This window comes from Emydura macquarii, unplaced genomic scaffold (genome assembly GCF_026122565.2).
Source record: "Emydura macquarii macquarii isolate MOO-44397 ecotype Brisbane River unplaced genomic scaffold, CSIRO-AGI_Emac_v2 contig_2321, whole genome shotgun sequence".
NCBI classification, from domain to species: Eukaryota; Metazoa; Chordata; order Testudines; family Chelidae; genus Emydura; species Emydura macquarii.
Genome location: NW_027132458.1, coordinates 1,420,818 through 1,446,445, shown reverse-complemented (window position 1 = coordinate 1,446,445; position 25,628 = coordinate 1,420,818). Strand labels below are relative to the sequence as shown.

Genomic DNA, 25,628 nt, shown 5'->3' with positions numbered 1-25,628 from the left:
GAATTCTGTCTTTGAGAGTAGTTGTATGACTGTAAAGAAATAGTTTATATTGGGCTTTTTACTTTCATGTGAACCAGGCTGGTCTTAGGTATGATTGCACTCGGTACTAACATGGATGCCAACTCAACGGAAGGGATCCTCCACTCAGCTGCTCATGGGGCATGGGAAATGTTTTTCACCCTGGGCAGCAAATCACCAAGGACTGGCCCTGCATGTGACTGTAATGTCTGTGAAAGGTGCTGGCTCAGCAGCTCTGGAGATTGAAGTACTTGTGTGTATAAAACAGGTACAGCATGAGGAATAAAAGTTTCCTGTGCTGTTCCACTAACATAAATCACCCTTGGAAATAGAGGATTCACTTCAGGGGGTGGGAGAAAAAGTACTTCAGTCATCTCTCCTAAGTCTGCCAAAAAGATTCCAGATAATCTTGTACCTTTTGTGATATAGACTCCTGCACCGGGAAGAGATTGATGGTTGTGCTGAAATGAGTTAGCAAACAATCATCAGATGGTAAGAAGTCACAGTTGCTGGTTCCTTATGCTAGACTGAACTGGCAACCGCAACAAAAAAAGTTCTGTATCTTACCAGTTCCCCTGAGCCACCCAGTAGCTGATGATATACAAGTTACATAACAACGGGTGTTTGTGCATGTGAGGGCAAGATTGAGCCCACAGGCCTGGATATTCTGATATACTTTTAAAGGGCAAGATAATTAAATCCTGCCAATCTCCTCTATAAATTAAGAAAATCTTGGTATTTCCTTCCTTTCCCCAACTCTCCACAGATTTCTGCTGACATTCTCCATTAGCAAGTGAAGAATGTATGACAGTGCAACTAAAGAAACAATTTGTTCCAATCTGGCTCCTTGCTGAGTCAAACTCATTGTGAACCAGGAAATAATGTTACTAAATCAAATCAGAACTCATTGGCATATTAATCCAGTCCACTGAACACTTTGTGCAGTGCTGATTCAGAAATACAGTAACAAATACCATTAATAAAATAGCAACTGAGAAGCTCAGAACAATCTGGTTTCTGTTATTCCTCCACCAAATTAAAAAATAATCAAATGGTGTGGTAGCTATTGACTATAGGGAAGTCCTTGAAAGATTGATTTGGGACCCCTCATTTGTTTGTATAACATTGCAATGCATTTGAGACTCTTTTATGTTCTGGGGCACCATATTCAGTCACATCCATCCATCCTCCATGGGTATGCTCCAAAATCCTCTGTGAGTTCTCATTACACCTTTTTAGGAGGAATCACCGGATTAGGTGTAGGAGTTTTATGGGATACTTCAGTATTGGAGGTGGCAAGGGACTGAATGAATTCAGCTGTGAATTCCGCTATCTGGAAGATAGCAGACAAGAACTGGGAAGCAGGTTCATCACCCCCCAGATGACTGTTTGCAACTCAGTATTGGTCATGGCTCACTGGTGCATGTTCTAAAGAAGAATTTAGCAAGACCAGAGTAAAAGTATTATACAGTTAGGAGCCATGTTGCCCAATAATAACTTATCACAATACGTAGTGCATTAAAGCAGAAAAAGAACTCAGGCTTGCGGTTATTTCAGTACCTGAATGGTCCACAGTCAAAGGAAGGAGGGAGGGACATTATGGTGTAGGCCACTGGCAGTAGACTTAGGAACAAGATCAACAGCAAGAGTCCCATATAAAAATTATTGGATTTGGATGCTTTAAACACGCGTTCATGAGGGACATTGCTACTCATAACTGCCCAGCACTGGAAATACATGGAGGTTAGTAAGCGCAGCACATTTATACCAACCAGTCCAGGTGCATAAAAGGATCCCATCCTAAAAAAAAACCAAATACAAAAAAAAATAAATAAACAAACGCTGTTTGAAATCACTGTTTACCTAGATTAGAATTATACTTCGGGAGCAACAAACACATTAGCACAGGTGACAGGTATGCATGGCAATGAATCTAGCAAAGTCAGTTTATGTTGCTCTCATTTTCCCATTGCCCCCCCATATACACATCACTTAGGGGAAAACAACCACTCCTGGAAGAGCATCCACCCATAGATGGATTAAAGTGCATGAGGTGCATATGTAGAGACATGAGTGCATCTTTCATTTAAAATATAAAGTTTCTAGCCTTCATGATTGGAAAGAAAAGCATGAAAATGAGAGCTGAGTCTAACTAATACAGAGATATCTGCCTGAATCTGCAGACAGCCTCCACCAGAGGGGGCTGTAGTAGCCGACTAGAGCCATGGCTCTCAACATTTTCAGACAACTGAACCCCTTTCAGGAGTCTGATTTGTCTTGTGTACCCTAAGAGTCACCTCACTTAAAAACTACTTGCTTACAAAATCAGATGTAAAAATACAAAAGTGTCACAGCACACAATTACTGAAAAACTGCTGACTTATTTTTACCAAATAATAAAATAAATCAATTGGAATATAAATACTGTACTTACATTTCAGTGTATAGTATATAGAGCAGAATAAACAAGTCGTTGTCTGTATGAAATTTTAGTTTGTACTGACTTCGCCAGTGTTTTTTATGTAGCCTGTTGTAAAACCAGGCAACTATCTAGATGAGTTGATATATACCCCTGGAAGACCTCTGCGTATCCCTAGGGGTATGTGTACCTTTGGTTGAGAACCATTGCACTAGAACAAGCTATTCATCATCAGGGCAGAGTAGGTTACTCTGCTGCTGCTTTGAGGGGACCTTGCCAGTGCTCCCAACACTGTCAAGGCAGGAGAGGCCACAGCCACCCGTTCATCCTTTGCTGGGGGGTGGTTGTGTGGGTCCCCATGTTGGGATGTGCATCTGTCCCTGACTGCCATATTCCAGCCCTGTCTCCACCCAGTTGGCCCATCTTTTAATGTTCATACTTGCACCACCCGGCAATATGCTCAATGCCTGCAGATCTCTCCCGAGTAGAAAAGTCAAAAAAGGTTAGATCCTTCAGAGATCTATAATATGGGAGAAAAGGTCAATTTTATCATCCCAAAATAATCCTATAAAAGGAGGAGATTAGGGTCTGCAGTACAAATTTCCGTTTAAAATTGACCAAATATTTTAATGTAAAGGTGAGGAATGAGTGGGTTTTTTTGTGTGTGGTGTTTTTAATAGCAAGGAGCATAGAAGTCAAACTTTTTAAAAACACAACCTCCTCCCCCTCACACACCAATCAGTCCATCCGGTTTGGAAAGTCTAGCTGCATAACCAATCGCTTGAATCCTTAGTGCTGTTAAGGATTATTCCATGCCAAGGGTCTTGGAAAAAAGATAGGGTATCTTACCAGATCATTCCTTGATTGAAGATCAAACCCAACACATTGCCACTGATATCAAACTCTGCATAGGAGGGCTATATGAAATGAGAAGGGGAAAAAAAATATGTGTAAAGTCCCTGCTGTTGCTTGGTCTGTCAAGCTATAACAGTGCTCATTAAGTTGTAATGTATTAGGGGATTTGAAGTACAGGCCAGATTCCCTGTCTGTTGAGTGGGTAACCTGGGTGGAGCTATGAAAACAAAGTAGAAACTATTGCACTGTTGTCTACCTCTCCTATCTTGTCTTGCTGAAAGCTGGAAAGGCCTCTGGGGGTGGTTACCAAGTGTTGGGCATTGCTTTGCTCTTGTTTTGAATCTTCTCTGTTTTAATACAGTCAGCTCTGATGAAAGGGTCTACAATATGTGGATTTATTTTACTTCTCCAGCTGCTGTATCTGCCCACTGGCCTAGTTACGTCTTGGCAAGATGTTTAATGTTTGAGTGGTTACAACAAGGTCGAGAGTGAAAAATACCCTGACTATGTCCCCTTGCTTAGATTTCCCAGAAGCAGGTTATGGGGTGGAGGTTGGGGAAAGGGCACAGAAAGAGAGAGGTAGTTCTGAGAGGACTTGTGGCACGCCCAGTATGTGGTGTCATTTTGTACTGAACTACCTCAGAACTCTTCTTTAGGTCTTTCACCATCAGCAGTTGGTCCAATAAAAGATATTACCTCATCCAACTTCTCTCTAAATACCAAAGGACAGAATTGCCTTTTGTGACACAATGTTTCTTGATGATGATGTAGGAGCTGGCCATGCTAAAGTCTAGAATGGATAAGTATCTGATCTACCAGACTCTGGCATTCATCTATAAGAGGGGATGGTGAAAGCCTTATTGCCTGGGATATTAAAAACTGGACAGGAGAAACAACTGAGGAATATACTCCAGGGAACCATCCTGCCCTGGATTCAGAAAAGGGTGATGGTGAAACGGACTAGATGAGCTAAAAGGTCTTTTTCTATCTCTGTTTTGTGACTCTGTAAAGTATGGATGAGAGAGGGAGAGAGGTTTTTTTACCTGGAAAAATGCTACAGGCAGGTCAAGCATGATGCATAATTTATTTTTGTTTAGAAATGTTGCTCCCTGAGAGAACTGCATCTTTTTTCTGAGGGGGCCAAAGGAACAGCAGTCCTACAACACAGTGTAATTCAGAATGCTCAGTCTAAGGCCACATCTACACTACAAAGTTTTGCCAGCACACTTGCATGACACCACACCACACAATGGACTATCCAACTCCCAAAATGACTTCCCACTGACCAGTAGCAATCTGGCATTTAGAGTTCCTCCAGCGTGATCGCCACTCGCTTCTCCGCTGTCAGTGCAGCTCTCAATCTGGGGTCCCTGCATGGAATGGCTGGGCAAGCTTGGTGCACAATGTGGCCTTGTGCATCCGAAAGTTTTGCAGCCATTGCTCATCCTCCCACACCTGCACTACAATGCGATCCCACCTGTCAGTGCTTATTTCTCAGGACCAGATGCAGCATTCCACTGTTTGCAGCTGCTCCACTAACACCATCAATGGCCTTGACTTTGTTCTCACTGTGTCCCACAGCAAATTGACTGCAGGAACACATCATGTTCCCTGTGGTGGTTCTGGCAGCTCTGGAAATACTGGAGAATTGTGTGTCCTGTGCCAGCAACACTTGTGACAATAATACAGAGCAATGCAGGCTCCATGCTTCTGTCAGAGATGGAGGACAGTGACAAGTGCTGGGCAGGTTTGTGGGAAATTGAAAATAGGCGTGAAAATTATGGGATAGAGATGATATTATGGGATGTTGACCCCTTTTCTCCCAGTCACCACTGCACGAGTCATTTCTGCCTCACCATGCATTTCTAAAGCTACCCAAAGACAATGCTCTGAACAGTGGCAGGTTGCATGTTGGGTTCCTACCCATGGTTCACTGCACTGTGCATCGACATATGCGCTCCTGGTGAGAATGCACAGCTCCAACTCAAGGAGTCACGTATGCAAGCACACAAGTGATACACTAAGAGTTGTGGCTGTATGCCAATGTAACTTGTGCTGGCAAAGCTTTGTAGTTTAGACATGGCCTCAGCTCATTTAATATTGACAGTGTTTCGTGAAGTCAGGGTTTTCAAACAGAGGTGGCAAAATTGAAGCTGGTTTTGTTTTTTAAAAACTAGATGTGTTTCAGATAAGAGTTTTGTTTACCCAAATGCTTAACGTTTTGGAGCGGATGGGCATTGGATATGTTTTCTTGGTTTGTTCCATTTGCAGTTTAATTTTACCTTAAATCAAATAGTGTGATGGCTTGTTTCAGTGAAATAGCTGCAACCTTCATAGCCTGTTTTTTTTTTTCATCGTTGATTTTAGCTGTAGGAACTTTAAAATTAATAGATTGAATGAAGGTCATATTCCACAAACTGTGACACAAAAAATGTGAGCATAAATATACTGGTGTCAAACTATGGACACATTTCAGTTATATAGGTGATTACTATTATACTCCATTTGTGTTGGGCAAGCATCCATAGGTTTGGATTTATATTCAAAGTATATCTAAATATCTTTTGAAATAGTAATCAGGGTAGCAATATTGTTAAGAACAGGCTTTCTTGCAAGATTTTTGGCACTTTTTGGTCACAGCCAGCTCAGAAACCATTAGAATAGCCTTTCTTGTGAGGCCTTGGCATTGCAGGAAGCAGACAAAACCAGGACATTCAAACAGGTGTAGAAATAAATGAAAATTAATTAAATTTAGGCCAAACTTTGTAGTTCAAAAACATTTGTTTGGGGTTCCTGGCATGTTTGGGGGATATAAAAAGGGTGGTTCTTGCTTTATCCAAATTGTTTCAAACTTTCCTATCGGGAAGATACAGTGACCTGTTTGCCATGGTTCTAAACTCCTGGGCCACATTGTATCTAGCACTGCACAGAGATCAGGATGGGAAGGGCAGTGTGAAAAAAGCCATCCCTCACTCTTTGTTGCCCCTGTGCAAAGACCAGAAACAATCCTAGTCCAAGGACCAGTGGTTTTTCACATCAGAGGTGACTCAAGAAACCCACAAAGACATGGGATGGCAGAAGGAGGGCAAAAACAGCGTCAGGCATGGCATGAGGGACAGTGAGTGCTGCTTTCTCCAAGGGTTGTAGTGGGAGCCATTACTGTAGAACGCAGTGCCTCCAGCACCCACCCCTACTGGAGGCTGTCGCTTCAAGCCACAGCTTAGCCCCTGGTAAACAAGGACCTTGTACTGCTCCTGCTGTACTCAGTGGGAGTGGGATTAGACCCCCAAACCACTGAAGGCTCACTTGTCTTATCCTGTTAAATCTGGTAAGTTTGTGATGAATTCTGAATGCAATTTGTTTCTGGGTTACAAAACCACTCTGTAACCTGACTGAGATTTGTGTCAGGGGCCAGAGAGAAGGAAAATAGGGAGAACAGAATGAACCCTAACGCAGCACTTTTAACTGTCACTAGGGCTATGTCTACACTGCAGCACTAATTCAAATGAGCTTAATTTGAATTACAGAAAGCAATTTATAGAAAGCGCTGCAGACTGTCCACACTACAGTGTTTGTGCTGGTTTCTTGCGTCCACACTGGCCAGCCTTAATTCGAATTAGAAAGCAGTGCAATGTGGGAAGCTATCCCACAGTGCAACTAACCATAGAGGCTGTTGTGACGAGTGTCATCATCCCAGGATGCAGCGCTGCTTCCCCCACCCTCTTCCCCCACCCCCAAACAAACAGGAAAAGGATTTTCATGCTGTTTTTTTACTCTCCCGATCGCCATTGCTGCAGGCACATGGAGCCAGCTGAACTATGCTCTCATTTTGACCGTGACAAATACATTGCAGCTTATCCTGGATTACTTTAGAACTGTATGCTGTTTGCCTTTTATGCTCCTCCCACCACCCCCTGTATATTGCTTGCCTTTGATTTTGATTCTACAGGTGTCTGTAGAATGTAAGATAAATAACAAGGGAGTCAGTTAGTATATTAATACAGTGATACAAATGTTTCCATTTCACTGATGGAAAGCATGATATAATGTATCCACATGTAGCACTGTGAATAAACTCTTAAGAAAGTATCAATTTCCATGATTGGCCACTGAAACAATGTAGCAAAGAATTTCCTCTCACTGCTGGCAGGTAAAACACAATCACCACGCGGGGAGAGGGGTGGGTGGAGAAATCTTTGAAAGTTTAGCCCTTTAAAGTTTGTCCCTTTGAAAGGGACAAATCTTAAAGGGACAAACTGCAAAGGGCTTTCTGGGCAGTTAAAACGCATTCACCACGCGGGGAGGGGTGGTGGTGAAATCTTTCAAATCCTTAAAGAGACAAACTGCAAAGGGCTTGTTGTGTGTGTGTGTGTGTGTGTGTGTGTGTGTGTGTGTGTGTGTGGTGGGGGGAGGAGCGCAGCTTGGATTTTAAAACCATTCACCGCAGGAAATGAAGATTTAAATCTTCCCGGGGCTGCTTTGGAGGAGGGTACTGAAATGGGGCATCATGGGATACAGTCTGGAGGCCAATTAATTCGAATTAAGCCATCAGTGTAGACCAGGCCTAAGTGACTAAGAAATGGTGAATGGATGTAAAAGAAGCATTTTTTTTTTTAATTTATCAAACAGGCCTGAATGTTGTAAGGGGCATACTTCATAACAGTTTAGAGGACCTCTCATAAAGCAGCCAGAAAGGATAAAAGAAACGTCCCCCCCCGCCTCCCCAATAGCATTTTAGAGGTTCTTTTGTGGAAAAGTCTCAGGAACTCAAATAAATCTATCAAAAAGAAGGAAAGTGAAGAGGTGGGGGGAATGGAGGCTGGGGGCATAAAAGCTGAGATTCTCACAAAAGCAAGAGTCATGAGCATAGTTCACACACATTTTGATTCACACAGAGTTTGATTCTCTGGCTTCTTCAGATTGTTTAAATCTCCAAATACCATAGCAGGATAAATCTTCAAGGTGGAAACAACAGTGAATGGTGGGTCTTTAACTCTAGAAAACTTCTGCCACCTCCTTACTATTGAAAGGGAAAATGTGCAAAAAGGAAGGGTACTGGATGGGTGGTGAATGGGTGAAGAAAAGATGGAGAAGGCCTAGAGTAAAGTCTGACTTGCTGTTGCAGGTGCTGGAGTCTTAACACATCCCTAGTCTTGAATGCAGAATTGATGGCTCCTTGGCACACAATTTGAATAAAAAGTGCCAGTTGTAATAGATCAGGCCACAGTTATGGGAAACTTTAAGGACCAGGGAGTCAGGTTGCCAAGAATGGGAGGAAAATCTTTATAGCACAAGGTGTTTAAGCACAAATTCACATGATGGATGTAAATGAAACTGTATGAGTCCTTCAGAGTTGAAAGACTGAAGAATATTTCTGCTAGCGGCCCATAAGTGCAAAGCACTATGAGGCAAGGGGAATTCAAGCTTCTGTTACTAGTCAAAAATATGCTCTCCCCTATGTTGCTGTCTCTTCTGCTTATATGAGAGAGTGCTGCACCCTTCCCCACAGAAATCATCCTAAGGGGCTTTTGGATAAGCAGAAAGCAACCTGCCCTCTCACCCCAATGTGACTCTACAGGACAATGGGAGAAGTAAACTCTTCTGTCTCACTGCAGTGGCAGCTAGGCTAAACCCTGTGGCAGGCAGACAGTACCCCGTTAAGAGTTAGTGCTGTAAGCGGGACACCCTCATAAGTTTAACGGGTGAAGTGTGTCTGTTGACCTACAGAAAATCATGTCGGAAAGTTCACTGAAAAGGGTAATCTGCTCTTTGTTCTATTGGAATTAGGGATTACAAGACCTTGCTGGGTTCGGATCATAGTGGTGTTTGTGAGATAAACTGTGTGGTTGGTTTTGTGAGGGGCTGAAAGTGAACCAGCCCCTTGATATTCACTTGGCAGTCAGAGCTCAGTGACAGAGAAGTCAGTCGCCCGTAACTGGTACGCTTGAGAGAGTTGCCTTGGCATATTCACGGGTGTGGGAAGTAATGCTGAGCTTCAAGAACGTTCTGGAAAACACTGTCTGTGGGGCCATGTTGCAGTGCGCCCTTACCTCCTGGGCACCCCTTTGGGCCTAGAGGCAGCATTGCAGGGGGTCCGTGCCATGTGGTGGCCACTTTCTTGGATCCTCAATGGCCTGTCTCTGTCTGGGTCTTCTGGGTCCTGGCCCTCTAGCCAAATCACTTAAAAGTTCAGCCCCCTTCCAATGTAACAAAAGGTCCAATGGTAAGTCCAAAATAAATCTCTAAAGTAATAACTTCTACTGCCCCTCTCAGGCCACTCTACACTCTCCTGCTTTGCCTCTACTCCTGGGCCCTGCAGAATTTCTCACAGGCTGCATCTTCCCCAGCAGGATTCCCCACACTGGCTCTCTTCCCCAGAGATCTCAAGACTTCCCACCACAGGACCCTAATCTGCTCCCTGTGGGTTTCTTTAAGCCTGACTTCCCTAGGCCCTCTTTATTCTTCTATCCTGAGTCTTCTCCCTCAAGTTCAGCTCTGTTTTAAATAGTCCTCTGCAGCCAGGCTCAGTCATCAAATTAAGGTCTATCACATGCAGCTGAGATGACTAGTTACCCCTCAGATGCTATATCATGGGCAAGGCTGAGTCCAGCTTGCTTTAATAGGCTAGCCAGTCTCTGACAGGCCAAATGAGCACCCTCTTGTGGCACCAAAAATGTACAGCTGAGTTTATAAAAGGGCAGGCAGCCCTAACTGCCTCAGTTCCTTTCTTTATGTAGCTAGTTGTAAGTGCAGAGACTTCCTTTCAACTCATAGTGATTCTGGATTGTATGTTTTCTTAACCTCAGAGCTCCCCTTTGTTAGTTCTTTTTTTCTTACTTCTATAGTTTAGGTAAATCATGCCATTACACACCAGTTTTTGAACTGGTCTCTGGGTTAGCTACTGGCTTGCTTCGCTATGGCTGATATAGTTTCCAAGGGTCCAACTAAGATGGATATAAGAGGTGTGCATTATGCTCCTCCATGTTGCCTGAGGAAAATTCTTGCAACTACTCTTTGTTCGGCCTGGAAGAAACTGTATGTGTACACAGCAGAAGGAACACTATATTCAAGGGCAAATAATATTGCATAGGATTCATACTGTTACTAAGGTTTCCTACCTCATCCATACTGGGCACTATAAATAGGGAGGTCATGGGGCTTGAGAAGGAGACCTAAATGGGGAGGATTTGAAGATTCAGCTAACTGAATATCAACCTGCAAGTGAACACAGAATTGATTCCTTATGAACCCAGCTGCATGGTTTAGTTTATGAACACCAAAATGTACTGAATCTTGCAGGGTTCAGTCAGCCCTAACCTTAATGGGACTTGAGCAGCTTTTTTTTTAGATGGGCTTTATTGACCTGGAGAGAAATGTTGCATGAACCCACTTCATGAATTAAAATATCAAATTAGATTGAAATAAGGCTTGATGCATTAAAAAAACTATTATAAAATGTAAATAAATGGCTAAAAATTACTTATATCCTTTCAGCTGTAAGGCATTGACTTACAAATCCAGCCTCTAGGTCCCAGCACCAACAGTAGTTCACAAATCTGACAAAGCAAGCACGAATAAAATCTCCCACCAGGATGGTTACGTAGGTCACCAGAATATCAGACACAGTGAGCCTTACAAATTCCTGCAATTGAACACAAGGAAAGAGCAATTAGCTGCTACAATTTAAGTGGTGCATTGTAAGACTATATCCTCCATTAATCCATCTCTCTCCACGTGCGTGACCTTTAAACAGAGTAGAAGTTGGGTCTCTTCCCTTTCTTTTGACTTTTGGTAATGCTCACCATCTGTTTGTCTCAAGAAGCTCAGGCTACATTACAGCCAGCAACTATCAATTGCTGGCTGGCATTATTGGTCTAATTGTGGTTATTTAGGTCTAATTTCAATTGTTTTGTTCTAGTGTTGGTTGTTAAGGGTTTAGAGTGCAGGTGTTGGGTGCTGTTGGTGGCCTGTGTTATTCAGGAGGTCAGACTAGATGATCACAATGGTCCCTTATGGCCTTAAATTCTGTGACTCCCTAACATAATTTTTACAGTGTTGTTGTAGCCATGTTTGGCCCAGGATATGAGAGAGAAAAGTTGGGTGAGGCAATATCTTTTATTGGGCCAGCTTCTGTTGGTGAAAGAGACAAACTTTTGACTCCACAAAGCCTCTTCCATGGGTCTGGGAAAGCTAATCAGATTGTCAGAGCTAAATACAAGGTTGTCAAGCATTGTATTTAGACTGCTAAGCATAAGGAGTTAACACGTGTTGCAAGAAACAGATCAGAATGAAGTGGGCTGGTAACACCTTTGCAGTCATAGCACAAAGGGGAGTTACAGATTGTTGTAATGAGACCTAAAATCAACGTCTTTATTGAATCCATGATTTTTTGTGTCTAGCAGAGTTTTATGAATTTAAGCTCCCAAACTCATCTTTTGAAGGTGTTATGCAAGTTTCCTTTAAGGACGAGGATTGAGAGGTCCAATATGGAGTGATCATTTTGTGAAAAGTATTCACCCATGGGTGATACAGTGGTTTTGTCTTTTATTATTTTTCTGTGAGAGTTTATTTGAGAGTGTAGTAATTGTCTCATTTCACCCACATAGTTGTTGAGTCATTTGATGCACTGGATGAGGTACACTAGGCTTGTGATAGGCTTTTGTAGGACCCAGGGATCTTGAAAGATGTGTTGTGCGGTATTGATCATTATTGCAATGGAAATAGTCTGCAGATTTTGCATGTGGTGTAATGTCAGGGGCTGGTGGCACTTTGAGTTGGTGGGTCCTGGTCTTTGGGGAGCTTGCTTCTGATGATGAGGTTGGGGAGTTGTTTTGAAGGCCAGAAGAGGGGGTTCAGGACAGATTTATTTCAGGATGTTGTCCCCATCAAATATGGGTTGTAACTGTTTGATATCTTGTATGGGCTCCAGTGTGGGGTATTAGTTGACAACTAGGGGTATGCGGTCAGTGACTTCCCCCCCCCCTCCCCTTGTATTTAAGTTGGTTCTGTGGGGAATTATAGTGGTCTGTTCCATGATGTGATCTACTTCTCTGGTGCACTGTCCTTGTTTGGTGAAAGTGGTCTTAAGTCAATGGAAGTTGGTCTAGTAAAAGATAGTACCTCACCCCTCATTGTCTCCCTTATATACTGTGATCCCAGGTATTAGGAATAGGTCCAATGCTAATCTAAAAGAGACACATGCTGAGGTGGTTATTTTTGTTTACCATATAGCATTCTGCAAATGTGCTCATGAAAATCTCTGAATTAATGTGGTTTCCCCCGTAAGTAGTTCTTTTATGAATTTCATTTTCCTGAATGAGTTCTGCAAAAATGTCTTTACAATTTGTCAGTTGATTTCAGAGTCTCCCATGTATTGCACGTTATCTACTCTTTATATTAGATCCTGGGTGAAAGGTGAAACATGGTGAATAATATTAAATCAGAAGTAACTCTTTAATGTAGGACCAAACTTATAATACAGTCTACGTTACAGATTGTAATACCTTCTAGTTTCGGCTGATCAGTGTTTCTGAAAACCAAGCTACTTGAAAGTGTCCCAGTTGGATACACAAAAGTGGGGTCCATGCCTGAAAATTTTTCCTTAAATGCCCACAGCAAAACATTGAGCTGGGAACTGAGCCAGGAATAAAGCCTGCCTTGACAGCCCATGCTCTGCCCACAAGATCAACCTCCTTTCACAGGGCTTCATTTGTGAAGGGACGATTGCCCATAACTCCCTGTAATGTCAGTGCAGTTTGAGTGCTTCCGTTGGCTCTTTGCAGGATCAGGCCCCTATGCTGTTCAGCTCTGCTGCTGCCACTACATGGAAAATTTTTAAAAGGACCCATGTTGGTCATTTGCATAGAAAACTTCAAAGATTCTTTAGTAAAAATTAAAACAACTAAAAAAGTATCAGCTAAGAAACTGCTACATATTATCATGGCTGAGATCCCCAAAACTGCTTACAATGCCCACAGTTGTCTCCCAGCAAGGACCTCTTGGCATGTCTGCTGGATCAAGAGGAGGTGGTGTAACAGTACTGTCATTAACTGCAGATAAGTTATAGTAGGTAAACAGAGTCCAGTGCGTGATGTTCTTTATCACTTCTTCTTCGGCCAGCTGGAACAGAAGAGACACATGCAGCTGAATACCTCTAGCGTTGGGCCTAAACCAACATACCAGATCAGAGCACACATGCATGTAGGGCAAATTCAGGCTCCAACCCAACCAGGTAGAATCAAGCTGTACAGTTTTTATCAATCTAATGTGGCTAGCTCCATGATATGTAGTTGCCACCTTCAATGTAAACAGTGACCTACAGCATATGTAGCCTCTGGATTCCAACACTAGCAGTAGTTCACAAAACAAACAAGAATAACATCTAAGCGCTTGTCTACATGGAGACCTAGTGTGCAGCAAGCCATGGTGTGAATCTACAGCACATTAGCCTGCCATGTGCTAATTGGTTGTGTGGACCCTGCTACCACACACAAAATGTTTCATAGTGCATTTGAAACAGGAGTACTAGATAAGTCCTAGGCAACTCATTCTACTTCCTTTTTATCAGGATGGAGAGCAGTTTGATGGTTAATAGAGATGGTTCCAGTCTCCCCTGCCCTATAGAACCACTGCAGCTCAGGGAATAACTAATCTTGTTCAGCACAACAATTAGACAGTTCATACTAGGGCTTAAGTGGTGCCATAGGCCTTGTGTTGTCCTGTGGAAGGGTGGATCTTGCCATCACTGAAAGTGTTTTTAAACAGGTCATGTATGAATGTAGAAATCTGGAAATAAGTTTTGAATGAATAAAAAGTTGCCTTTGCAGAGCCTGCTGCTGGCCGTGCTCATATTGGGCCTGGTTCTGATCCCCTTGCTCATGCTAATTAGCACCTTAGTCCATGTGCAGCTCTCAGGCTGTGAACAGGATTTCTTGTGCAGTAAGATATTATGCAAGGTGAGTAAAAGCATCAGAATCTGGCCTATTGCTAACAGAAAAATTGCACTGTTGTGGAAGTTTTTCACAAGGATTCAGGAGTCTCTATGGATTTCGTTCACAGCTATCATTGCTCACCTTATCATTTTTCAGGGCAGAATAAACTTCCCTGATTCCTCTTATTGTTCTCATTTTAAAGTGTTTTTCAGTGGATCATTTAAACACTTATCCCCTTCTATACTCCTTATCTGCTGGCAACACTCCAATAGGATAACATTAAAGACACACAAACCATAGGCGAGGTGGTGCATTAGTAGAAACCGCAATCCGTGTCAGATAAAAATATTTAAGTTGCCCTAATGTTCAGCAGTTACAGAAGACTATAACCTCTGTTCACATGCATACATGGAAGTTTGTGCATCTCTGGTAGCCTAGATTGGGTTACTCAATAGGGTTACTCAAGTTACTCATTTCTGAGATGGGTAATGTAGAACTGTATTTCCAAAACATGGTTTAAAACTCTCATTTTGAATAATGAATGAACAACTGGAATCCATGAACGAAAGTCTTAGATAAATGGCAACTCCAACCAGTTGTTCAGCGGGGATGATTGTGAAATATTTTTTATATACATCTGAATGGAAAATATTCAGTAATATCCTATTGCAAGGGTTATGTTTTGTTTGTTAGCTATGAGAATTATGATCACACTGCGACATGCCATGTAAGGTGTTTTTGGAATGCTTGTGACATACTGAACATTATTGACATTGTTTCCTGCAATGTCATACATATGTACAGATATGAAACTCTGCTAGGTCATATCCCCAAATGTGTGTCTCCCATGGCTTGAACAGATACAGACAAACACAAAGCTGTATTTCCCCACAGAGGCATGCATACAGGAACAATGGACTTGCCTAAGCACCTTTGAGCACTTTGGCTCAAGAGGGAAAATCACACCCATTGCCAGACATGGACGATCACCTGACCCCAAGGGGTGTCGAGGAAACGTCTTAAAAAAAAAAAAGAGGCATCTTTGTCTCAGGGCTCTCCCCTGGAATCTATCTTCCGAACAACATCAAAGAATGGCAACTACCCATGGAGCAGGGGAGGAGCCTGGTTGCAAGAAGCATCACAACCAGCCTGTGTGGTAAAATAACGTCATAGATTGAAAGAGACTGAAATATTAATCTTAGTTTAGGATACGAGTTATCTTTTAGTTAATTGTGATTAACTCCTTGACTCATTAATAATCTTTTGATTTATATTCATCTGATTTAGATCCACTTAAAATCTTGCTGTAGTCAATAAACTTATTTGTTTGTTTTATCTGAAACAGTGCATGTGGATTGAGTGTGTGCAAACACCTCACTTAGAGTGACAGAGCTGGTGCATAGCAATTTCTTTGATAAATTGACAGACAAATGTAAATGAGCTTGAAGGGTACAGTGTACAGCACTGAGCCCTGCAAGACGGCAGTTCCCAGGGTTGCGTCTGGGACTGGGGGTGTTTTCTGGGGTGTTTTCTATCCCATGAGCGGCTGGCCAGAGGCACTCTTTCACTAGGTCAGGGACCGATTACTTGCAGGAGGCTGGGCGTGGGCTGACCTAGGAGTGGGTGGTTCACACAGCAAAGCAGGGTAAGTTTGGGCCCAGGAGTGAGGAACCGGGGTGACACAGCTACACACCAGTCCAGATTGCAGAGGGGGGGAACAACACACACACACACTCTGCATTCTAGAACATATTATGGGTCTTGTTTTCTTTCATTGAAGTGCTTCTTACCTTTTCATTGACATCATCCATTAAGGCCAATAAAAAGGTATAGAGGTTCCCAAGAAACAGAGCAAAGATACGTCCCAGCTGCCATTTCAATCCAATGCGAGGATGGTAATCCTCTAAGGCAGCAATGGTTTCAAACAGTGGAGGACAAAACATTCCTAGCAAGGACATAACAATTTCAACCTGCCAAATGAGGAAAATGAGGATACTGCTGTTAATAATAGCAACAATGATGTTCTTCTGAGTACTAATCAAAATGAGCTCTTACAGTATTTTGTATATCAAGGCTGCTAAAATTCACTTCCTATGAAGAGGGAGCTGACATCTCTTTTCAGAGTCTGCAATTTTCCATTAATGAAGGTCAGGAAATGTACTAATAGTACATAGTGCTGAGACAGTTTTGCTATATGGTAGCATGTTGTCAAATTAGTCCCCGTTCCTTATTAACAAAGGCCAATTATAGTAATAAGGTTTAAACAGTGACACGTGTACAATTTATTGGCTGCAGGCATTTAGTCAGCAAGTGATTGGTGCTTTTGATGGGCTTATGAAGGTGTTTTGAGCTAAAATGACTTCAGTTCCTGGCATATCTAAGTTTCATATTGCACCTCCTACAGTCCCAAAGTCTGAATAACTTGGGATGGCCTGTGCATTCTGTCCAAGCATTTATGTTATCAGAGGGATGAGGTCAGAAGAAGATGCTCCTGTGACCCCAGTCCTGTGAGGGGCTTGCTAACCACAATTCCCATTTACTTTAAAGAGAGCTGTCAGATCCAATGCTCCTATCTTAATGTAGCAAGAATATCATAGAAACCAGTCTGTGCGTAAAATAATCTTTATTTTTTTTTAAATTAATGTCACCTTCACACACTGCTTAATTTATAATGAAAGAGGTGCAGGGGCTAAGTAATTTTTTTACATTCATAACTGATGCAGCAGAGATGCCAGGGTTATGAACTGCCAGCCCCAGCAAGCCCTGGTACAAATTAAGCACTGCCTTCACACTTTTTTAAAGAATATATTGCTGACTAGGTTAGAAAATACCTGGAACTCAAGTTTTGTTATGAACTCAGTAGACCGAGACTCTACCCTTGATTACGCATGTACAGCTCCCATTGACTTTAGGGAAGTGGCACTTGTGTAGCCCCAGATAGAACCTGACTCATAGTGTTTTCTAGTACCTACTTTACTGAGAGAGGAACACTGGCCAGAAATTGCACATCAGGAATATCCCTTTTTCTTTTGGAAAATTGCCATGAGATTTTGAAATATCAGCAGGAAAGCTTCAGAGATTACAGCTAGCTGAAAATTTTCTGAGGGAACATTTTTTTTTTCTGCTGGAAAATACTGATTCAACTAAACTGAAACGTTTTGCAGGACTGTATCAATTATGTCAAAATTTTCACAGGAAATGATCAAAACATTTAGTTTGGACTTCATCATTTCAACTTTTATATATTGTAAATTATAACAAAAGTTGAAATGATGAAATTGAAATGAAACATTTTGATAAGATCAAAACAAAACACATTCAGAATACTTCTTTCTGTGAAAAATTCCAAGATTTCAACTTTTTGCCTCAAAATGTAAAAAAAAAAAAAAAAAAAAAAAAAAAAAAACCCCAAATGTCAAAATCTTGGCATTTGCCATCGGGTGGAAATTCTATTTTTCAACCGGCTGTATAAGAGACAGACAGAAGGGATCTCAGTTTCCCTTTTTATCTGAAGGGAAGGCATCTCTAACAGCCAAGAACTCTTCTAGTACAACACTGCATGTCAATACCAGGTATGAGACTTGTGGTAAAATTTTCAAAAGCACTTAAGTCCCATTGAAAGTTAATGGGATTTAGTTACTTAAATCCTTTTGGCTATGGAGGCGTGGGATAGGAAACAACCCTGTGGGAGAGACTCAGAGTCTGGGTCAACTGACTCAGGCCCGTGAGGCCAATGCTGTGGATCTTTATTTAAAAAAAAAATAAAAAAAATAGCTGTGTAGATGTTCCCACTTGGGCAGGAATCCAGGCTTTGAAATCTGGCAAGGCAGGTGGGTCTCAGTGTCTGGGCTCCAACCCCAGGAGGAATGTCTACATAGCTATTTTTAGCCCTGTTCCAGGAGCTCAAGTCAATTGATCCAAGCTCTGAGACTCGCTTTTTTCCCTCTCTCCAGTGTTAGATGTACTTTTTTGTGCTTTTGAACAGTTTAACTTTAATCCTGATATGGGATTTGAACCCCCCACCTTTTGGTTTAGCATCTATCTTCACATTAACAATTACTATGATTCTCTCCAAGGAAAAAGTCTATATTACAGAAAATCAGAAACAATCTCTTCTTACCTCATTTCTTTCATACCATCCAATGTTTTGCATTTTTGAAAAAGTCTGGGACCGTTTAACCACAAAATAAATGAGGTAACCACTTCCACATAAGCAACATATGATAAGTACGTTCGCCAGAACCCGAAGGAATCTTCTTAAATGGATGTTCTCGTCCTTGTTACTTTCTTGCTCATCCACAATAGACTCCTTTACAAGTAAATACATTTAAAGAATTGTAGCAGATACATAGATTCATGGAGTTCAAGGTCAGAAGGGATCATTAGATCATCTAGACTGACCTCTATATACCACAGGCTATAGAATTTCATCCAGTTACCCCATTCTGCTATAGAGGACAATGACTTGTGTTTGACTAAAGCATATCTCCCAGAAAGGTACCCAGTTTTCATTTGAAGACATCAAGAGATGGAGAATCCATCACTTTCCTGGGTAGTATGTTCTAATATTCCAATAGTTAATCAACCTCCCTGTTAAATATTTATGCCTTCATATTCCAGCCATTGGTTCTCATTATGCCATTCTCTGCTATATTTAAGAAATGTTTAGTACTCTTTCTCCCCATGAAGGTACTCATACACTGTAATCAAGCCACTTCTCAATCTTATTTTTGATAAACTAAAACAGATTAACTCTTTCTACAAGGCATTTTCTCCAGGTCATTTTTGTGGCTCTTCTCTGCATCCTCTCTAGTTTTTCTAGATTTCTTTTGTTCCTAGTTTCCAAAAAATCTCCATTGTCCACAGCCCTGCCAGCAATGGATTTTGTCCTGTTTTTAGTTTCTCTTATCAATTTTGTGCACTTTATAACTAATTTGTATCAAGTGCTTTCTATTTCTGCATTGGTTAGATATTGCATTTTTATTTCTAATTGCTGCCTTCTTTTCACTACTGAGCCAGGATGGCTTTACTCTTTCTTGATTGGGAAAGCATGGCTTTTTTGACATCTAATAAACTCTTCTTAAAGAGCTCCCAATTTTCATTCACATTTTTCTGCTTAAAGATTTCCTCCCAATTTCACTCAATTTTCCCTAGCTTTGGGAAAAGTTGGAGGTTTTGAAGCATATCATACATTTATTTCTGGTTGGGTTGCATGTATTAAATGTAAATGCATGTAAATGTGATCATGCTTATTAGTCTCTAGGCAACCTCCAACTTCCAGTCCAAGAATGAAATTGTCTTTCTCTGTCATAATGACCAGACAGCAAGTGTGAAAAATCAGGATAGAGGATGGGGGCTAATAGGCACCGTATAAAACAAAACCCCAAATATCAGGACTGTCCCTATAAAATAAGGACATCTAGTCACCCTATTACCCAGACTCCTAGCATTGGTATCTAAGCAACTGAAAAATGTTTTTTCTTCACATTCTTTGTCACATTAGTTTAGTTTGTTCTCCACGCTCTGCATTTGTAGCACATTTGCCTTTTTAGTATCCTCCCTTTGCCTTGTTCATTTATTGCAATGTCTGTATGGCCTCTTATAGATCATTTTGTGGAACAAATTTGTGCTTTCAAAACCAGGGAGATTTCTGTCCAAGATGTTGCTTAGATTACAGCTGGATAAAACCATTTTTTCAAAGCATTGCAAGGGATTTTCCCCACACTCAATCTTTTTTTTTTTTTTTTTAAAGCCACTTACTCCTGTTTAATATTGAATTTTTCTAAATTGTTGGGATCCTAAATCTTCTCTACCTGCTCACTCATACAATAAAAGGAAATGGTCCAGGTTTTCTGGATTGAGCCAAAAGAAATTTAAAAACAAAAAACCTTCTACCTTGGCAGCTCAATCCTGTGATTTGCTCTGGAGAATTCCCAAAAGTTTTACCAGCTTCCAGGATGAACTTTTCAACAGCAAATATTAAAATAGAGGACTGAAATGGCTAATGCAAGCACTCCAGATGCTGTTTGCCTGCTGTTAGACATTATAAGCCCTAAATCTAATACACCTTTAAAATTTTGTCTCCTCTGTTGTAGCAAAGATCATTCTGTTTTTATCTATGCCTGATGCACTTGTAACCCTCCTCCTTCTCCAAGGTTTCACTTTGAGTATGAGTAATGCAGAGGATTAAGTTCAAGGAATTCAAGGACTTTGTGATTTAGGATTCAATTCAAGAATTTGTATTCTAGCAAATTGAATACAACTTTTAATCGCTGTCTTCTTCCATAACAATACATGCATTTTGTTTCCTCAGCGTGTAAAACTGTTTCAGGTGTGCTGATTCCAAACTACTCTTGATAACAAGTATTCTAGAAATGTTCTATCCAATTCATTTTATATTTGGCTCTTCTATGTACAGAGTTCAACCCAGCTGGTTGACATTTTTTTTTTTTTTTAATGGAAACTTTTTTAATGAAAAATGGTTTTGACCAAAATGTTAATGGAAATTTTCCATGAACCAAAAACTGAATTTTTTGAGGAGTAACAATTTAAAGTTAAATTTAATTGTTTTGGTTTGGTTTTCAGTTAAAATGTTCAATGTTTGCTTTTCAAAATAAAAAAATTGTTACCAAAACCTGATTTTTTTTTTAAGTTGAAAATGGTTTTTAAAAACTGACTTTTTTTTCCTCAATATTTGTTTCTTGATTTTTATTGAAAAACCAAAACTTATCATGGAATATTTTAATTATTTTTTGCAAATAATAATTGGCAATTTTCAACCAGCTCTACAATAGATTTTCTCAAGAATTGCTTAATCCATAACAATTTTATTTGGAATTAATACAATATGGGCCAAGCTTTGTTCTCAACTAGACCAGTATAAATCCACAAAGACTCCATTAACCTCGGTGGAGTTATTGTGGATTCACATTGGTATAACCTGAGGCAGAATTGGGCTGATACTGTGTAACATGGTAGTAAAGACTCAAATGCAAAGGTACACAAACTCCTTGTCTGTCCCCTCCCCCTTATAAATGTGTAATAAGCTAAACAAATAATTTTTGGCAGAGACCTCCCCTCTCCTTCCTCCCTTCCCCCAAAATATCCTTGACTCAAGTTCTGCTTGTATATGGCAGACAGAGAGAGATATTAGAAATCAAAACAAACACTACCTCTACACTGCAATTAGAGATGGACAGCAAACCACATCCTTCGATCTGAATCTCCTTGTATTTAGGGAAGTTCAGATTAATGTGGCATGGCTAGGGCTAATTTCTCTAATGGGCTGTGTGATAGAATCTCAGGATTCAGGACTTTGTGTGGATGTGCAGCACAATTCTACAGACTGTCTTTGGAAGCCAGAGCCAATGGGTCTCATTTTAGCGTAGGAAGATAAGATCTTTGAGAAGTGAGAGAGAGCAAGGAGGAGCGACAAGAAGTCCTGTAGGGAAAAGCCCTGAGGATAACCAGCCTGTGAAGTAGCATGAATTAAGTTCAGTATGGAACTATTTATAAACACAATCCTATTTCTTAAACTGAGTCTCTAAGGCAGCAGACTAAAGCAAATGTCAGCAAGGGGATGAGTTTGGACTATATATCATGTGCATGCTGTGTTGGGAAGGAGTGGAGGATCCCATGTTATTCTTGGATATGGGGAAAATTAGCATCTGGATCCAAACTTCTCAGCTCTGCTGCATCTCTAAGTGAAACAGGAGAGGGCAATAGGAAAGATCCAGCTCCACAAGAGCCATCCCGGTCCCTTGCAATTGAAAACCACTCACTTGTTCCTCACTGATATTCCCTACTCTATTCTCCAGAGGAAAGTAAAGCAGCTTTAGTCTTCCAGACCCTAAATATGGGGATCAGTTTATCCCAGAACATATGAACTAGAATCATCATGGTTAATCATCTTATCCCAGTGGCACCTTGGGATGCTACATAGGTATCCACGGTATTGTCCAATTTTCCCCTTGAAATTCTGCTAAGGTGGATTCTGGTAGCATCTCCAGAGCAGATAACTCCTCGTGGAGAGTGTATGTCATTTGGATATTACCTTGAAGCTGGTTGTAATGGATGCAAATTTGTTGTCTGCGGTCTCCGGGTTGCCAATGAGGTAGTCCCAACTAGTGAACATTTTCCAGCTGAAAGTGAAATTGTTGTCATCTCCATCTCCTGTGCTTTCGTTGGCATTTCTGGCCATCCTGTGTGACGACACACAGTGCAATGTTTTTACTTGCAGTATATTATTCAGCCACTAGATGGCCCTGTGTGCTGTATAGAAATTCAGACAAGTTGTGATTTCTGGTAAATAAGGAAACCAAAGCTGGGACTCAAGTTATGTGGTAGCATCTGATTTGTGTCTGGTTGTAGCTGTTTTCTTTAGTAAATGCCTCTGGTTTAAGGAGAACTGATTTCATATGTCATGACACAGATCCACTGTTAATTACAGAATGAGAGTTATATTGCTCTGAAAAGAATTTTTAATAACAGTAACTTCTGTGAAATTTAGGATTCATAAATGGACCAGGAAATGAATTATTTGTATAGTCCCTAGCACAATAGGGTTCTGGTCCATGCCTAGGCACTATGACAATACAAATAAATATCATCATCATCAACTATATCTATGCTATTTAGCATGCTATTTAGAGCAAGAAAAATAAATTTCTGGTGCTGTCAGCTATACCAGCTTACAGCCTGATGTTCCAGAGAGATTTCAATGGCTATACAATGCTGCAGTAGAGCACCTGCAGTAAAACAATATGAAGAGGGGAAAAAAGAACTCTTGTTAATCAACACAGGAGCAGATACATCTTCTATTGTTTCCTCTCTTATTTTATCCCTGAAATATTTGTGTAATTCCTTTTAGAGTTTATAGCATAAATCCTTGAAGTATAGATGAAATGCCAGATGTAGAGATTTCATGATGGTAATATAAATGTACGGCAGATCTGAGTGTCTGAGTGTCCAACAAAGGGCTCAAGATTTTGTGTGCACTGAATAGTAGTAGGCCTGTTTCAATAAACATAAAAATCCATTTGACTTACAATTTCCTGTGGGGCGGAAGAGTAGTCTTGTGGTTAATTCACAGGATGTGGAGTCAGGAAACACAAGTTCTATTCCTGCCTTTGCACACACTTTCTGTGTGACCCTAGGCAAGTCATTTAATTCTGTGTCTCTCTTTCTCCATCTGTGAAATGAGGGGAGTAACATCTATCTCAAATGTTTTGGGAGGTTAAATTAAATCTAAAAGGTGACAGATTAGTGCAAAGCATTATAATTTGGCCTAGTGCAGATTGGTTTAGGGATGCATCTGCTTCACTCATTAGAGTTTGGCTCTGATGTCTACTCCCTGTGAACAGCACAGAACTCCTGTTGGCTTCAGTGTGAGGTTTTGGGAGTGCAAGGAATGCAAGAGTGAAATAGTCGCTAAAAGTCTTCTGAAATCCAATGTAAACAAGATTCTCTTAAATGCACCAACTTCATCTGTAATGCAGCCACTTACACCTTCCTAAGGAAGAATTTTATCAATTTGGGTGGGGATAAGGGGGAATGACAGAAGCTTAAATTTGTCTGAGCAGGTCACTGAGACAAAGACACTAGAAGTGTTCTGGGGTATATTAAATAAAACACAAGTTTAAAGCCCAGTCCTAAACTAATGCAGTGAGATAGACTAAATGACCCAACTATAGGAAGTCCTTTCCAGCCTCTATTATCTATGAGCTAGGATTAGTCAGGAAAATGATGAGGCAATTGGCAAGGAAACAAATACATGTCTCCAAATATCATCAAAATGGCAGAAGTTTTAGGTGTCCTAATATTATTTACCAGTCTTAAAATGTGTGTGAATGGTGACTGAGTGCTGAAAAATGAGGTCTTTGATTGTATCAAGATGCAAGACGTCTCACAATGCCCCAGCAATATGTCCCAACCCTGCCCTGGAGAGGCGGCTTCCAGGATAGTCTGCATGTCCATTCAGCTCTCACTCTCTCCACTTAGGCTGGCAATAAAGGCTTCCATTGTTGGCAATTGTGGTAACTTTGGTCTCGTGGATTCCAGTCCATTGGGAACTGGACTGAAAGTGCCATGCCATGTCCCTAATCTGCTATTTTAACATTGATAAATGGAGGCGAAAGCTGAAATGCAATAGAGATTAGTCTGAATTTCAGAGAAAAAGGGGAAAAACCCATTAAAACCAAAGAACTGTACTTACGATCTTATAACAACCATCAAGCTGTAGCCAAATACACTAACTCCAACCATGAAATAGGCCATTGGTAGTCTGTATTTCAACCAGCCGATTGTCCGTTGGTTGTTGTAGTAGCCATAAAAAACAGCAGAATATTTGATATAACCCTAAAGAAAAACAACACAAAAGCCCACCCCACAAATAAGTTTGATTCCTTATCTACATTATGTGCATTTCTCTTACAAGAATGAAGGGTACTGCATTGTTGTAATCTTCCTTTGTAAATGTTGCAAGTTAAAAGACAAGAGTTAATGTAACAATAAAGCTTTTTAGTTCTATATTTTTGGGTTAATCTTGGCTTTTTAGCAACCAGCTCCCAAAACTCCACTGCTATCCTTATCAAATGCCTGTGATATACATGCTCTCTGCCTCTCTACTGACCAGAAGAAACTTGTCTAGGTGAGGGGAAGCAAGCCAGAGGATGAAATCTGAGCTAAACTTTGTCCTCCACTGAGGCCTTGTTCTCCCCCTTACATGCCTCTTTGATGTTGTTAATAGTTTACCTCAGTCTTGGTTACAAACACAATAATCCTGGACCAAACACCCAAATTTTCTGAAAACTCTGATGTGAATCCAAAACAATCGTGCCTTCTCTTTCCCCAAGTCCTATCACACCTTTTCTTCTAATTGGAAAATTATTGAGTTTCACTCCATTGCAGGTTCATCTCCTTTTATGGCTTAGTCTGTAATGCAAATTTACATAAGTCTAAAATCAAAGTGATCTTTAGTCTTTTCCATGAAAGCACTACTCTGAGGGAATATCAGCTCTCAGGAAATGTTCTGTTCTCTTCTGAAATGCAGCTGTGTTTATTACATACAAAAGTGGGCATTCATTGATTTTCTAGAAAATCTTATTTCTTTGGGCATCAGCAGATTCTTCCCCACTTTTCTGTAATATCTAGTCCATATTGATGTGTACTGTAGCATATTGTACATTTCTTCTGTTTTGGCTGTTCTGCCCGTTAGCTAAATATTTACTGTGTAGTAGAGACCTGGCTACAGTGCTCCCAATCAGGACTTTGGAACAACCAAAGCAATATTGTAGGCTGTACACCAGACCCAGTTTAATCAGTTCTTTGTAAATCCCCAGCTGAACTGAATGCATTCAGTAAAAGTTGTTAGTCACATCCTTATTAATGGCAGATTTCTAGTAACC

The 25,628-nt window shown here is 40.8% G+C and overlaps 1 protein-coding gene and 1 long non-coding RNA gene across 2 annotated transcripts in view; one reads left to right on the top strand and one right to left on the bottom strand.

Annotated features, from left to right (window-relative positions):
* LOC137161523 (uncharacterized) overlaps positions 1–25,628 on the top strand; it is a 206,995-nt gene that overhangs the window by 38,327 nt on the left and 143,040 nt on the right. The gene's annotated exons all lie outside the window — the stretch shown is intronic.
* Positions 1–25,628, bottom strand: part of TMC2 (transmembrane channel like 2) — a 51,788-nt gene that overhangs the window by 7,721 nt on the left and 18,439 nt on the right. The window contains exons 9-16 of the mRNA XM_067560834.1: positions 24,437–24,579; positions 22,277–22,424; positions 18,344–18,532; positions 16,014–16,193; positions 13,259–13,411; positions 10,806–10,934; positions 3,287–3,354; positions 1,579–1,818 (exon numbers count right to left, since the gene is read on the bottom strand). Of these exons, the coding sequence (XP_067416935.1) occupies positions 1,579–1,818; positions 3,287–3,354; positions 10,806–10,934; positions 13,259–13,411; positions 16,014–16,193; positions 18,344–18,532; positions 22,277–22,424; positions 24,437–24,579 (1,250 nt within the window). The remainder of the gene's footprint in view (positions 1–1,578; positions 1,819–3,286; positions 3,355–10,805; positions 10,935–13,258; positions 13,412–16,013; positions 16,194–18,343; positions 18,533–22,276; positions 22,425–24,436; positions 24,580–25,628) is intronic.